The sequence below is a fragment of the Ailuropoda melanoleuca genome, chromosome 19 (genome assembly GCF_002007445.2).
Source record: "Ailuropoda melanoleuca isolate Jingjing chromosome 19, ASM200744v2, whole genome shotgun sequence".
Taxonomy (NCBI): domain Eukaryota; kingdom Metazoa; phylum Chordata; class Mammalia; order Carnivora; family Ursidae; genus Ailuropoda; species Ailuropoda melanoleuca.
In genome coordinates this window covers 11,915,578-11,930,070 of record NC_048236.1, presented here as the reverse complement: position 1 = coordinate 11,930,070, position 14,493 = coordinate 11,915,578, and the positions used below count along the sequence as shown (strand labels likewise).

General features: G+C 38.4%; 1 protein-coding gene across 7 annotated transcripts in view; it reads right to left on the bottom strand.

Moving 5' to 3' along the window:
• Nucleotides 1-1,652: 1,652 nt before the first annotated feature.
• The window catches only part of MLIP (muscular LMNA interacting protein), a 260,174-nt gene continuing 247,333 nt past the window's right edge, over nucleotides 1,653-14,493 (bottom strand). For 6 of the 7 annotated variants that reach the window (XM_034648137.1, XM_034648132.1, XM_034648134.1 and 3 more), the window contains 2 exons: nucleotides 11,440-11,493; nucleotides 1,653-1,981 (listed from right to left, as the gene is read on the bottom strand). In XM_034648137.1, the coding sequence (XP_034504028.1) occupies nucleotides 1,976-1,981; nucleotides 11,440-11,493 (60 nt within the window). In that variant the 3' untranslated portion in view covers nucleotides 1,653-1,975. The remainder of the gene's footprint in view (nucleotides 1,982-11,439; nucleotides 11,494-14,493) is intronic. The other variant, XM_034648136.1, reaches the window with a different exon arrangement.

Sequence of the window (14,493 nt, the reverse complement as noted above, 5' to 3'; positions counted from 1 at the left end):
AGGGTGTCTGCTTGAGGTTCTCTCCCTCTGCTGCTGCCCCTCCCCCTCCTCTCTTTCTCTCTCTCTCTCTCAAATAAATAAATAAATAAATAAACAAGTCTTAAAAAAAAAAACTTAACCATAGTGGGGGGTGGAAAAAAAAAGAAACAGAATATAAACAATATCATTTATGATTCTTATATATGCAGATAAAAACAATGTGCAACTTCAAAACATGTAAGTAAAGACTCTACATTAAACACATGAGAATGTGTAACTAAATCACGGAAGGAAAGACGGATGCTGTTATAAAAGATAATGAGTCATCTAATCAACCAATACATAGGAGAAGAACTCGCCCAAACTTGTAATGGCAGTCTGCCGTGAACTGGGAAGTGTGATAAACTCAACTTTTCACACTGAAGGTGTGAAAAATGAATGAATGAACGAACGAATGAATGAATGGCTCAATAAATGGCTGGTCTATGAGTCAGAGTATCTGGATTTGAATTCTGCCTCTGCCACTTAAGAACTCGAGTTAATCTTTTGGAATCTGTTCTCACAAACATAAAATATACGTAATAGTATTACCTACCTCGCAGTCTCATTGTGAAGGTTAGGTTACATTCATATGAAGCACTTGGTGTGACGCCTGGCACATGAGAAGAACACAGTGAATACGAGATTATTATTAATAATCTAAACTGATGCCTCACACAATGTAGCAGGTGGATAGAGAAGCGGTGTTTGTTCTGGAGATGAGCAGAGAGCTGTACTGGAGCTCTTCTGCTCCTCGCAGGCGAATGGAGACGGTAGGAGAGCTTTGTACTTCCAGGTGCCAATCAATGACTGACAATAGATCCCTCCCAAAATGGCAGGTGGAGAATGAGAAAGACCTGTTGCTCTTCTGTAGACAACTGGCCCTGCTTTGTCTTGGGCAGGATTATGGAGTAATGAAGCAGTGGTCTGAGAGAGCTGCGGCTCAAATAGAGCTGGCTCCAAGGGAACAAGGATTATGTGCAAGAAGTAAGTAAAGGAGCCATTACCAAGGCTCACCTCCTGCTATCGGGAGCGCACTGTCTAGAATTGTCATGGTTTGCTGATTAGTGTGTATTGCTCTAGGTTACCCAGCTGGGCAGAAGGCTATAAAAAGGAAACCACATAGACAAGGCTAGGACAGATGGCCAATTTGGTGAGCATTGGGTATGCTGGAGCGTGGGCTCCCAGGCTTGTCATCACAGTATGGGTTTGCTCTGTGGTCTTTACTGCTCCCAAGATTACAAGTATGAACTGACTCTGAAGTACCCTTCACAAGAATCATGTGACAACAGAGAAACCACGATGTAAGCAACATCCCAGCCACACGGTGCTGAACATCACTGGGCTGCCCCCAGGATGTGGTCTGTCCCGGGAGTGTGGAACCCAAACAGAACAAGAAAACTGCGTGAGTTACGTGAAATACCAACGTTCTCATGTTTAAGATCACCCCAGTGAACCCCTGAATATTAGCATCCCCTGAAAGCAGACAGGGGCTCATTTTTTTAAAGTTGTTCATTTTCTTTACACATAAAAAAATCAATCAATTAATCAAAGGGGAAATAAAACCTGATTCAGTAAGTAACGGATGCATTAAATAAAACTGGTGTTGAAAAATAGTCACAAGCATTCCTCTATTTACCCATGATTCTTCTTTATTTGGCTGCTAAATAGAGGGGCATGTTAGTTTTGCCGTCAGCTTAACAGAAGGCATTAAAGGCTCTAACAGTGGTGCGAGAAGCCACAGATCAATCTTTTCTATGCTGGGTGTTAGTCGGGTACTGCGATGTTATATGCTTGCACACTTTTTTTTTTTAATTCCACTTCTGCATTGCAGTTCATAAAGGGAACACTCATACTGAAAAACAAAAAAAAATTAAACATCAAATCTAGCAAGTGATTAGCACCAGCATTCTAGAAAACTTCAGCGTGGCCTGTGTTTTCAGCTTCTGCTCCAACTTCATTGCTACAAAACAAGAGAAAATAGTAGTCAGGTTGATGAAATAAATAAAACTTCAAAACTACACACCTGAAAAGGTATACGTTAGCATTTGGGCATAGAGTCTCATATAAAACATTATTTATAGTAGGAAATGTTTTCTTTTTTCCCTCGGGAGCTGTTTTGTTGTTACACAATTAATGGCATAATAAAGACATGCAGCTGTACCTTCAATCGGACTCTGATCTCTTGAGAGCTCAGCAAAGCAGCTCCGGCCTCGTGCAAGGGGTTATGATGGCTTTGGGGGGCCGGTGCAGCCTTAAGGTACAGCATTGCCATATCCCACCCACAAGCCCTCACCCGTTGATCACTTGGCTGCTGCCTGCCCCCTTCCTTTAGTGCGGATGACTCCACCATTCCCAAGAATGTAATCTCTCAAACAAGGAGGGAAAGTGAAGTGGGACTGGAATAAGTCTCAGCTTTTGCAAAATGGACCATTACAAAAGACAGAGACCCCAAATAGGCCTCCTATTGTTGTTTTTGTTGTTTCATATATTGATTTCAATTGGCTACAGGGTGACACAGGAGTGATTTTCATTAATTTCTTTACCCATCAATCTCCATGTGTTCCTGTTTGACAGGGTTAGTCTCCAGAACAGAAGACATAAACCTAACTGAGGGGGATGGGTCTTGGTAAATTATACAAGTCAAGAAAGGAAGTTTAAAAGAAAGTGTCAGAGACGAGGGCAGAAGAGAAATTTCGTTCTATAACATCACTCTAATCGAACAATGTCATGGAATGGCACTAATGGAAGGAAACGACCATAACTTTATACTTCTGGATGCCAATGGGGCATTCCAAAATGGCAGGTGGAGAAGAGAAGAGGCCCATTGCTCTTCTGTAAGCAAGTCTCCCTGCTTGGCCCTGGGCTGGATCACAGGGTGATGAAGCTGTGGCCTGGGAGACCTGACTCCGAAAGAAACACGAGCTATGTACAAAGGTAAGTAAAGAAACAGAAAACCTGAGTATGGCATGGCCAAGCAGCTAAGCAGAATTGTGAGACATGGATACATTCTGTAACATTTAGGACAAACTACATTTGTTACAAGCAGGAGGAGGTAACGAAAAAGCTACTGAAACAAGAGGGCAGCTCCAGCACTGCCCTGATTTGTTCTGGCCACAGAAAATCAGTAGTCATGAAATAATTAAATTGTAGCTTTCATCATCTGGGATTGTCCAAAGCTTTAAAATAAAAGGAGCAAATGACTAAATCGCATCTCCTCCTTTTCTTTCTAACAAATAAAAACCACCATCTATTTGATTTTCCTGAAAGTACCAACATTCGGTAGCAACTACTACAAGAGATTTAAAGGAATCATCATCCTTTAGCCAATGCTTATGAAGTGTTATGTATTTTATATGCTAAGCACTTTGCATGCATTAATGCAGATCTTCACCATTATCCCTTGATCTCATTTTGCAGAGAATGAAATTGAGGCCCAAAAAGATTAAATATCATGCCCAAGGCCACAGCATTTGAAATTAAACCCTAATCTGTCCAGTGTTTTCTATTTGTTTTTGTTGGTGGTGTAGTCATTAGTCTGTCTTAGCCATTATACGAAAACCCATATTGTGTGTGGTTTATAAATGACCAACTGTGTCATTTAAATACTGGAAGTATTTAAACAGAAGATGTGTAAGGATATAAGTGCAGACAGGTTCATAACATCTAATCAAATACTGGACTCCATGTCCTCTGAATTCTTTTCATATAAGATTTATAATTAGGTAAGTAATTAAGTCAGACTGGAGAGGAATAGGTAGCTCATCCACTGTTGCCATGCTGGCAAACTCGGCACTATTTCTGGGTTCCTCCTGAACCCACTGGCAGATCAAAGTAATGCCTGGCATCACAGTTCAGCAGCTGGTTTAAAATGATGCATCATGCTATGACGGGTAGAGTCAGGATTTTCGACATTTTGTGAAGTTCTTAGTTTCCTTTGCCAATCTCAGTAAGTAAGGTGTTAAATAACTTGGGAAAAACAAAGGTCTGATATTTCAGAAAAATGTTCATTAATAAAATAAATAAATAAATCTTTATGTTTCAGACTAGCCCCCTGGTAGNTGACGGGTAGAGTCAGGATTTTCGACATTTTGTGAAGTTCTTAGTTTCCTTTGCCAATCTCAGTAAGTAAGGCATTAAATAACTTGGGAAAAACAAAGGTCTGATATTTCAGAAAAATGAAGTTCATTAATAAAATAAATAAATAAATCTTTATGTTTCAGACTAGCCCCCTGGTAACTAAGGCTCGGGATTTTCCCACACTGCCAGTTGAACAACACACTTATTTTGGATATCAGAAAATACAAACAAGAAAGAACTTAAGACCTTTTTAAAAATCATAATTTTGAAGGGACTCAAATTCCAATTTCTTTTTTATTTTGCGTGAACTTTGGATAATAAGTAATGTAGGGTTGTAAAACTTTAACCCAATGTTACAGAAAGCATTTCTTAAAAGAATGTGCGGTGTAAAATTTTTATTCCCTTTGTATACAAAACCATTCATGTATACTTTTCTCTGCCAAATGAAAGCAAAATGATCTACATATGTGCCCTTGTAAATATGAAGCCAGACTTCATGTATCCAGAAAAATAGTTATTTCCAGGAAATGTATCTAATCTTATTGCTATATATTCATTGTTTTCTGAAAGATATTAAATGTATTTTGGACATTTACATAACTACTAACTTTCACGTGAAAACACAGGATCTAGTATCAGAATTCATTGTCCAGAAGCCAGAAGCTATAAAATGTACAGTAATTAAAGGTGCTATAAAAGTAGGTTGATAGAGAATACAGGTATAACCGATGCTAGACAGCATCACATTGAATCTGGGGTCAAAACAGTTAATAACTGCAGGACCTGAGCTCCAAATAATGTTTAGCCTTCATCTTATTTTGTTTATCTTGAGAAATTAGCACACAGAGGAATGTAAGTCCATCTAGTTCCCTGACTTTTGCTCAGCTTTACCATGACTCACGACAATGCAAAACCCAACAATAATCTATTGAGATGACTTTGAAGGAGAGACCCCAAAATTGCCGAACCCCCACTTCTGTATTAGATTCAACTGTGTCCTTAGAAAAGAAAAACAAATGACACTGGTGTCTTTTTATTGACTACTTCAAAGTAAGACTTTCAGATTGCAGCTCTGCCCCTTGTCCACCAGTTGAAAGAACAAAGAGAAATTAAAAAGAAGAGGCTTCATTCTCCTCATTGAAAATAGGGGAATTTGGGTGCCTGGGTGGCTCAGTCAGTTAAGCAGCCAACTCTTGGTTTCGGCTCAGGTCATGATCTCATGGATCCTGGGATTGAGCCCTGCATTGGCGCCATGCTCAGTGGGGAGTCTACAAGATTCTCTCCCTCTGCTCCTCCCCCCACTAAAATAAATAAATAAATCTTTTTAAAAAAGAAAATATGGGAAGCAATTTCCCTCCCTCCTTCGTTAAATACATTCTCCTTCCTTGGAAATATATATACATTCTTCTGAAAATTCAAAGGGCATTTTGTCAGCTTTAAGACCCAGGAATGTCTTTCTCAAGGACTTTGAGAATCATTCCTTTGTATGTAAATGTCCAAGTGAGACAGCACCCCTATTTCCTGGTTTCTGAGCGTGGTTAAGAGCCTAACTTTAGCTGACACCTGGCTCCAAGCTGTAAAACTAACTCTTGTCATAAAGATAAGAGAAGTGTACTTTTGCTTTGTGTAAAGCCGATTAACTAACACAGTGGCCCCAATTACCAGGCAATTTAGGGTGAACTATGTATAATAAATACTACTGCCAAATCTTCTTACTTGAGGATGAACTGAATTATTGTTTATCTTGAGAACCGTGTATATAATGGGTTGTATCTGCTTGGCTATATGAAGGGTGAGATTTCTTCCTGTCTTTGCAATTGTAATTGTGACGCATATCACATTCCAGTTTAATGCTTATTTAATAACAAAAGTGTTTCCTTTCTCTACTATCTTTAAGAAGATGATTTCTGGGTTGGCAGCATTTTTTAAAATTATATTTCCCCCAAACAGGCAGGGGGCTTACAACCCAGGAAAGTCATTTTGATGGGGTTGCCAAATCTGTGGTAGGAATGTCCTTCTCTTTCTCTTTGCCTTGTCTACCTGGATGGCTATCCATCCAGGAATTCATATTATTTGTGTTTATAAGACGAATTTACTCTGGTTCTCCAGCCAGTTGTCTATCAAAGCATATGCATTTTCTTTTAATCAGCAGTTAATAATATCCAGATTCTGAGTTCTTGCCTGAGATTACAACCTTGAACTCAACAATCCAAGATTTATCAAAGCCTGATTTTGAGAAATAACGTCTATGGGAAATTGCCTCAAGGGAACAGAGTGGGCCCATTTCTCTTGATCGTCTCATTTTTACCCTTGAATCAAACCAGAAAATGAGAGTGGCTTCCATGGACAAGACAATTATTTTCTTTTCCCTATGTTCTCATCTGGAGAATACAGATAAAGGAACGAGACTTGTGTCCCCTAAGATTAGAACTTTAAACGCCAATGGAGGTTCTGGAATTTAAAATAAAATGAGCACAAAATGCTTATATGCACCACAGGAGCTAATCAGTCATAGTCACCTTGCTAGCACTATTATTATCGTGCCAACTCTTGAATGTTTATCAAAAATCTGCAAAGAGAAGGAATGAGAAAACAGGAGAAGAATTTGCCTAGTATGTGTTTATGGGCAGCTGGTGAATGATTAGCTCTCAAGTTGTGTTAATAGCAAGTGGATCCAAAAGGTCAGAATCAACTGCATCTAATCATGTTTTTAGAAATCAATTGACCCTCAAGTTAAAAATAAAATAGGCCCAGGGCTGCATGTAGCAGGCGATGTGAAGAGCAGCAGGTCTGTTTCTATCTCATTCCCCAGTATGACTTTCACAATGAAGCCTGTGGAACGAGAAGTGGGTTATAGAGTGGTTGTGGATCAAAGAGTTGCTGAATTCACAAGACATGATGAATACAATCAGAAATAATTATTGCTACTAGAATTTAATTTCTTCTAAGTAACTCTACTCGGAAATCATTTCCCTCAGGCAGGGAGCTTGCCATAAATTAGATGGTGCTATATATACACCTACTTTGGAAATTATTGCTTTGGTGTGAACAATTGACATGCATGAAAGTGACCTTCTTTGAAAATTGATCAGGTCAAATCAATTATTTAGGGATTTCATCTGCTTGTATGAGGGCTCATCATTGGCCAAGTATTTTTTGAAGTGCCATATAAAATGGTAAATAAAATATCCTTTGGAATATAATACCCCCCAACCCCCCACACTCAGCTTGCACCAAATGCTATGCCCAGCCCAGCCTAAGGATTTTCCAAATTTGTGTAGGATATCAAAGAAAACAGAAAGAAATGTTAGATTTTACTAAGAAAATTACAGTGAATCTCAACATAGAACAGAGCTCTCAAAATTAACCTACCAGGTTAAAGCACATGTTAAATCTTTATGATCGCTTGACAGAAATACGTGACCCAATTTTATTAATTCAAACAAACTTCTTTTTGATTCTCCTGTTTTTACATTCAAATTTTTGTTTCTGAGATTGAATAACTTACTTGCTTTCCTAGAGCATCAAGAAAGGAGCTAGAATTTGAAGATCTCAATTCTTGTTGTCCACTTGTACCACCTGGAGAGATTTTCAAACAACCAATGCCTTTGCCCCCCTTCAGAGATCTTCAACTTAGTTTGCCTGGAGTGAAACCCTGCTACTGGGGCTTTTAAAAAGTCCCAGTGGATTCTAATGTTCAGCCCGAGTTGAGAACCCCTGAACTAGATTATAACTGGAATGTTCTTTTGAGTTAGTTCTTTTAAAGTGTATTTTCTAAATCATATGATTTAGAAAAACAAGGGGCAAATCCAATCAGATAAATCTGAGGTCTGTTCGTTTTTAAAGGAATTACAAAGCAAATTTGAAAAACCAATATCTACAAATAACGTGATTAAAAATAAGAGGTGGGACTCTGGTAGTAAGAAAGACAAACTGCTGTCTTCAAGAACTGAAAGAAAAACCAAGGGGGGATTCTGAGATCCAGTCAAGGTTCTTCCATAATTCTTTATTTTCACTGGGTATTTAACTGAAACAGGTTACTCTTTAGGCTATAGAGTCACAAGAATAGAATTGTTTTATAAAAACAGATCATTTTCTTGGTTGATGCCATGTAGGTAAATAAATAAAAAAGACAGGGTTTGGGGAAAACATACTGGTCAGTATTGCAGTCTGCCCGCCTATCGTAAGAAGTTGTAAGAAGTTGCGAAATTGCTCTAAAATGTGCCAATATTACTAACAAGTAAAATACAGCACGCTGGAAAAATAAAATAGCCTTTTGCTTAATTATTTACAGTTCTTTTAATACCAACAGTAACTCACTATCTCTCATAAATATTAAACTTCAAACTTTAGTTTCTTTATTCTCATATCTGAGGTTGAAATCATCTTTTGTTAATCTCACCCACTAGCTTAATTTTAAGTTTTATCTCTAGAATTATGGTAATTGGTGCAAAAAAAGCAAATATGACATCCAAGCTATTCTTTTTTGCAACACATTCAAAAGTTCTTAATTCAGCATTTATTATCTGAACTAGATGTCTTTGTTATTTAAATAACCAATTGATTTTCTATTACTGTGTGGAAACAATTTTATTGTGTAGAACAGCCTATGTGAGTTTGAGCCAAAATTATTATGTTTGAAAGAAAGAGAACATTTGCTTAGCTTTTTACATTCATCTGAAATGTGTAAAATTTGGGGGTACCTGGCTCGCTCAGTGGGTAGAGNAATTTGGGGGCACCTGGCTCGCTCAGTGGGTAGAGCACGTGACTCTTGATCTCAGGGTCGTGAGTTTGAGCCCCATATTGAGTGTAGAGATTACTCAAAAAAAAAATAAATAAATAAAAAGAAAGAAAGAAAGAAAGAAAGAAAGAAAGAAAGAAAAGAAAAGAGAAGAATAGAAAAGAAGAAAGCTCAGATGACAGAAGGAAAAGCTTAAGAGTTGGAGAGAAGATAAGCCTCTGCAGGTTACTGAAATCAAGAACCTAAATAATCAGTGACGAGAAATGTAGAGTGAGCCATTGGCTAATGGCTGAATGGGAAAGTTAGGAAAACACTCATTGAAATGTGTAAAATTTATTCAGTCTTTCTATTTTTGGACATAACTGTCCAATTTTTTTACTATTAACACAATCTGCCACCATCACCCTGAAAGGGCTAGCACATTTGACAAAGAATTAATATCCTTAATATATGAAGGGAGTTTGCAACTCAGTAAGAAAAATATTACCATATCGGTAGATAAATACCTAACATACTGCATAAACAAAATAGATGAAAATAATGGAAAAATACAGAATTTTTAAAATGCAAAAAAATATGAAAAATAAGTTCCCCTTTTAATTGTCAATATTTTAAAATATGATTTTATTTATTTGTTAAAGATTTTATTTTTTTAGAGAGAGAGCACAAGCAGGGGAGCAGCAGGCAGAGGGAGAGGGAGAAGCAGGCTCCCCGCTGAGCAGGTTGCAGGCCGCCGTGCCCTGGGGCTCCATCTCAGGACCCTGGGATCATGACCATGACCTGAGCCGAAGGCAGACGCTCAACTGACTGAGCCACTCAGGTGCCCCTAAAATATGATTTTAAAAGGAAGAAAGATTTAGGGCACCTGGGCGGCTCAGTCAGTTGAGCGCCTGCCATTGGCTCGGGTCATGATCCCAGGGTCCTGGGATCTAGCCCTGCATTGGGCTCCCTGTTCAGTGGGGAGCCTGCTTCTCCCTCTCCCTCTGCCAGTCCCCCTGCTTGTGGTCTCTTGCGCTCTCTCTTAAATAAATAAGTAAAATCTTAAAAAAAAAAAAGGGGGGGAAGAAAGATTTAGATAGTATAGCTAGAGATTTGGATAGAGAGCTAGACAGACTATGGTAGAGTTCTTAAGAGCATAGGCTCTAGGCAGTCGGATCTGGATTCAACCTCTGATGGAGCAGATACGTCCCAGCTATTTCACCTTAGGCAATATACTGATTCCCCTCAGCCTCAGTTTCCTCATCTGTAAAATGGGAATAATAGTACTTAACTTCATTTTGTGAAGATAAGTAAAATAAAGCATATAAAGTGCATAATACATTTTAACATATAGTAAGCTCTCGGTAAATTGACAATTATGATAGTTCTCTATGCTGGCAAGAGTACAGGGAAACAGCTGTAAAAACAGGCTCCTCCTAAGGTGAATTGTTATAATTTTTCAGGAATGTAATTTGGCTTTATCTTTTAAAATTTTTCTGTATGTCCATACTCATGGAACCAAGAATCCTATTTAAAAATAATCGAAGATGTGCTCAAAGATAGAAATCCACACCTATTCATAACACAATTGTCTAGTTTAATGCCTAATGTTAGAGCAGAAAGCCACGTGGTCTCATATGATAAAGGTTTCAAAATTTGCAGCAATAGGAACATCAGTTTATGAAAAGTGGATAATACACCCTAAATTGTAGAAAATTTGCTTGGGGAAAAGTTACATTGTGTTTGGAATTTTATTATTCCTACTTCTTTTTTGTATTGTTTGTTTTTTTTTCTAAATTGGAGGCTGCAAAATTGACCACGCCTCATTTGCAAGGGTATCTGAAATGAAAGCATGAGCTCTCTCACTCCCTTCTGAAAGGCAAGTCCTTTAAAAATCACTTTTTTCCCCTCACATTTACCACTTTGTCTGAGAAGATGTAGAATAAAACATCGTCCAGTTATTCTTGCTCTTGATTAACAGAAAATTAAAAATTGCTGTACAGAATTTTTTCTTTGCCTCTTTGGTATAGCGTTTATAAAAGAGAGATTCTTAAATTTATTTTTTGTCAGCTCAAAATGTGAAAGTGGCTACACATTTGTATGAAAATCAGAGGCTACGTTTCAGCTGGCATGTTTTTGCCTACGAGCTACACAACGCAAGCCGATTTTACCAGGGGATCAGGGGCAGGGCTCAGTGAGCTCAGCAGACATCCTCCAATGAGCTGAAACTGAGATACCAGGACATACTGGGGTCTCTGATTCACAAGACCCCCCATAAGTATTACGAACACCCTTTGACCACTGAGAGAAGACAACAGGGTTTCGCATATGAATCCAAAGTGGAAATCTCAGAGACAGACGCTGGAATAGAAAGAGCTGGTTTGTGATCAAGGTGCTACACGTATGGGGACCTCTGGAACCACCTTCTACGTTAAGAAGCAAGAATTTACTCAACTATCAGTTGCTTCTGAACACCACAAAGTGGGCCAGTTAGTTTTATTATTTTTTTAAAGGGCATAAAAAGCACGATCTTCTTAATATTTTTAAAATAATATTTATTTCTACAATCAACTATCACATGGAAATGGATAACTACATCTCTAATTGTATTTTACATTTACCTCTCTGGAATCAAGACTTTCATGTTCAGGAATAGCCACCATTGGATGACTCAGCTTCACAGAAGAGATGCCCAGGATGTGATGGGGGTAGAAGTGAGGAGAAATACATGTTTACATTTCATTCAAATAGATAAACAATGACAGATGTATATTATTGCTGAGTATAGTAGATTCTTCCAAGTGTAAACATTCGATCTGAACTGATTTGTTATTAAAAACAAGGGGAGATATTCTTGACACAGGAAAAAAAAAATTGCCAGGGGTGAATACTTTGAGCATAAGACCACACCTTCTGTATCTTTGTGTCCCACATAAATTCTAACAGCGTCTGGCAGATAGTATAGACACTTATTAATTGTTTATTGAATGAATGAATGGTTAAAACACACTGACAGATTTCACAGAAAGGAAATGAAGCTATATTTACGTCTCAACCCTCACAATAGGCCTCAAATTGAAAAGCTCCAAAGCAAAAGAAACAAACCATGCTTACATCCACAGTAAATGCAGGTGTTCCTATAGATAGTAAACACTTATTTGGAATACAAAGCATTGTGCATTATTGCAAACAGTAATGATCTCAATATACAAGGACTTCATAAACATTGTAATCTTATAGGATATGCTGTTTTAGTTTACAGCACAGTGACATTTTCACAGAAAAGAGGTTTTGTGCCTCTATAGGAATTTGATTACTGTGGGTCATCTGAGCATTAGACATACACTTAAACCTATTAAGATAGAAGAAAAACATAGATCATGCAAGAAAAAGAGAGAGGCAGAATGAAGGACCCAAGCACACGAAGAGTGGGGAGAGCTATCATTCGTAATGAATCTGTTTGCCCCTCTCTTTTACCATTAGTCCTCATTGCAACTTCAGGGTAACCACAATACTCGGTTTGCCCAGACCGTCCTTGTTTCTGTTATTGTCCTGGGCAAATCAGGAGTATGAAAATAATTGCCCAGCTTTCACTCTCAGGAGGGTCCTGATTTGATCAGTAACTCAGTAGAAGAATGCCTACTTCCTGATCCTCCAGTAAAACTCAGCAATCTGGCCTTGCCCCAGGACCGTGCCAGCACTGGCTGCTGGGAAGGCCAAGGAGGTCCTGCTTCAGCTTTCTTCAGGCTTCCCTCCCTCTGTGCCAGCAGATTTTCAAGAATGGAGACTGTTTTTATCTAAAGTTATAGTTTCACTAAATCTCAAACATTACACTCTGTTCCCAATTATGAAATCCTCTGCATATTATAACACAGGACTCCTGGCTGCCTGAGGCCATTGCTTTAAATAGAAGCATGATCTGGCCTCAGAGCTAACTAGAGATCTAAATAGCATTCCAGAAATCAGCCGGAAGTGCTTCCTTTCTCTTGTTCATCAGCATCTCCTGAGATCCTCAGCATGGCTCAGTACTCGACCCTACGTACCATTTCAAACCTTAGACCCAGGTAATTGGTCCTGGAGGCAGCAGACTCTTTAGCATACCTAAGCTAAGCAGTAGGGTAATTATATACATCATCAGAGTTTGCACAATGTCAAATTTCATTCTCTGAGTCTCCTAAGATAAAATAGGATAAATATCCTAAAATTTAAAAATGTTGGAACCCTTCCAATAAAATGTTCAGCTAAGACTAGAAAGGTAATTGAGCAATTATGTAATACCTATTTTTCCATTCCATTCCTTCTTTCCAATATAGGTACTCATTCATTTAAATCCATTTCATTTTAATCTTGAATTTTAAAAACTACATGTTAATTACCCTAATCAACAAAAGAGAACAGAAAATGACTAATCCTAATTAATTGGTAATCCCCAAATCATTTATGTTTGGCTTTGGAATGCTTTCTTCTATTTTATGATTTTATATCATAGTGGGTTTGCCTTTGTATTATCCTCAAACTGACTGAAAATGTAAAATAAAATGTGATATTAATACTTTGAAGGTTAATAGATTTAGCCATAATAATTCTGTACTCATGTGACAAATTCATCACATGTATTTGTTTAGTTTTCACAGCAATCTGGTATTACCCTGTTTCACAGATGAGGAAACCAAAGCATGGAGAGACAGAAGGACCTATTCCAGGTCAGGAACTAGTAAGTGGCAGAGCCATGACTGGAATCCAGATGAAAGTTCCACACAGCGAGCTTTCAAAGCAAGGATGAAGTGATAATATGCCAGGAAGGTACTCCGGAGATGGGATGGGAGGCCAAGGAAAGGGAGCAGTGTGTGCCATTTCACAAGAGGGAGAGTCACATATTAAAGGCATGAGAACCCCATTCAGAGGTCAGAAGCAGTCAGGAGTGCCTGGTGTAGCTATGAAAGGCCACACTGGAGACATAATACAATGGAGTTTACGTGTCAGATAAGGAGCCTGGCTTCACTCTCCAGGCAATGAGAAACCATGGAAGTACTTTAAGCAAGAAAAGGGGCATGTGTGCTCAGATTTTCATTTCAAAAAAAGTCTCCATGGCTGATGTACAAAATATCGAAGGCGGTAAGGGTGGGGGGTGCACTTGGAAGATTTAAAGTAATCTGAGGGAGAGAATAAAGAAGAAAGTTTAGATTAAAGCATTGCCTTAGAGTATGGAATAGACTCGAGATTTTCCTGGGTGACTCTAGACCCCCTACTCTCTAGGATGAGTGAAGAAGCATCAGGTAGACATGCTGATATGTTATGATTAGGGAAGACATACTGAAGCACTGGAGAGCAATAATGCTGAATGCTGATACCTCTGCTGGAGAGATTTTGTAGTGTAAGAGGGCTAGAGATGCTAGTGCGGGGGTGGCAGGGCCAATAAAACATGGGTGAAAATCTTCTCCAAATCAGAATGGAGACAATGAAACTAAAACATTAAAATAAATTCTACAGGGGTACCTGGCTGGCTCAGTCAGTAGAGCAAGCAACTCTCGATGTCAGGGTCATGAGTTCGAACCCCATGTTGGGCATACAGCCTATTTAAAAAAGTAATAAAATAAAATAATAAAATAAAATAAAATAAATTCTAAATAGATGAGTGGTGTGCTATCCAGAGAATAGGTGTATACAGAAGGACA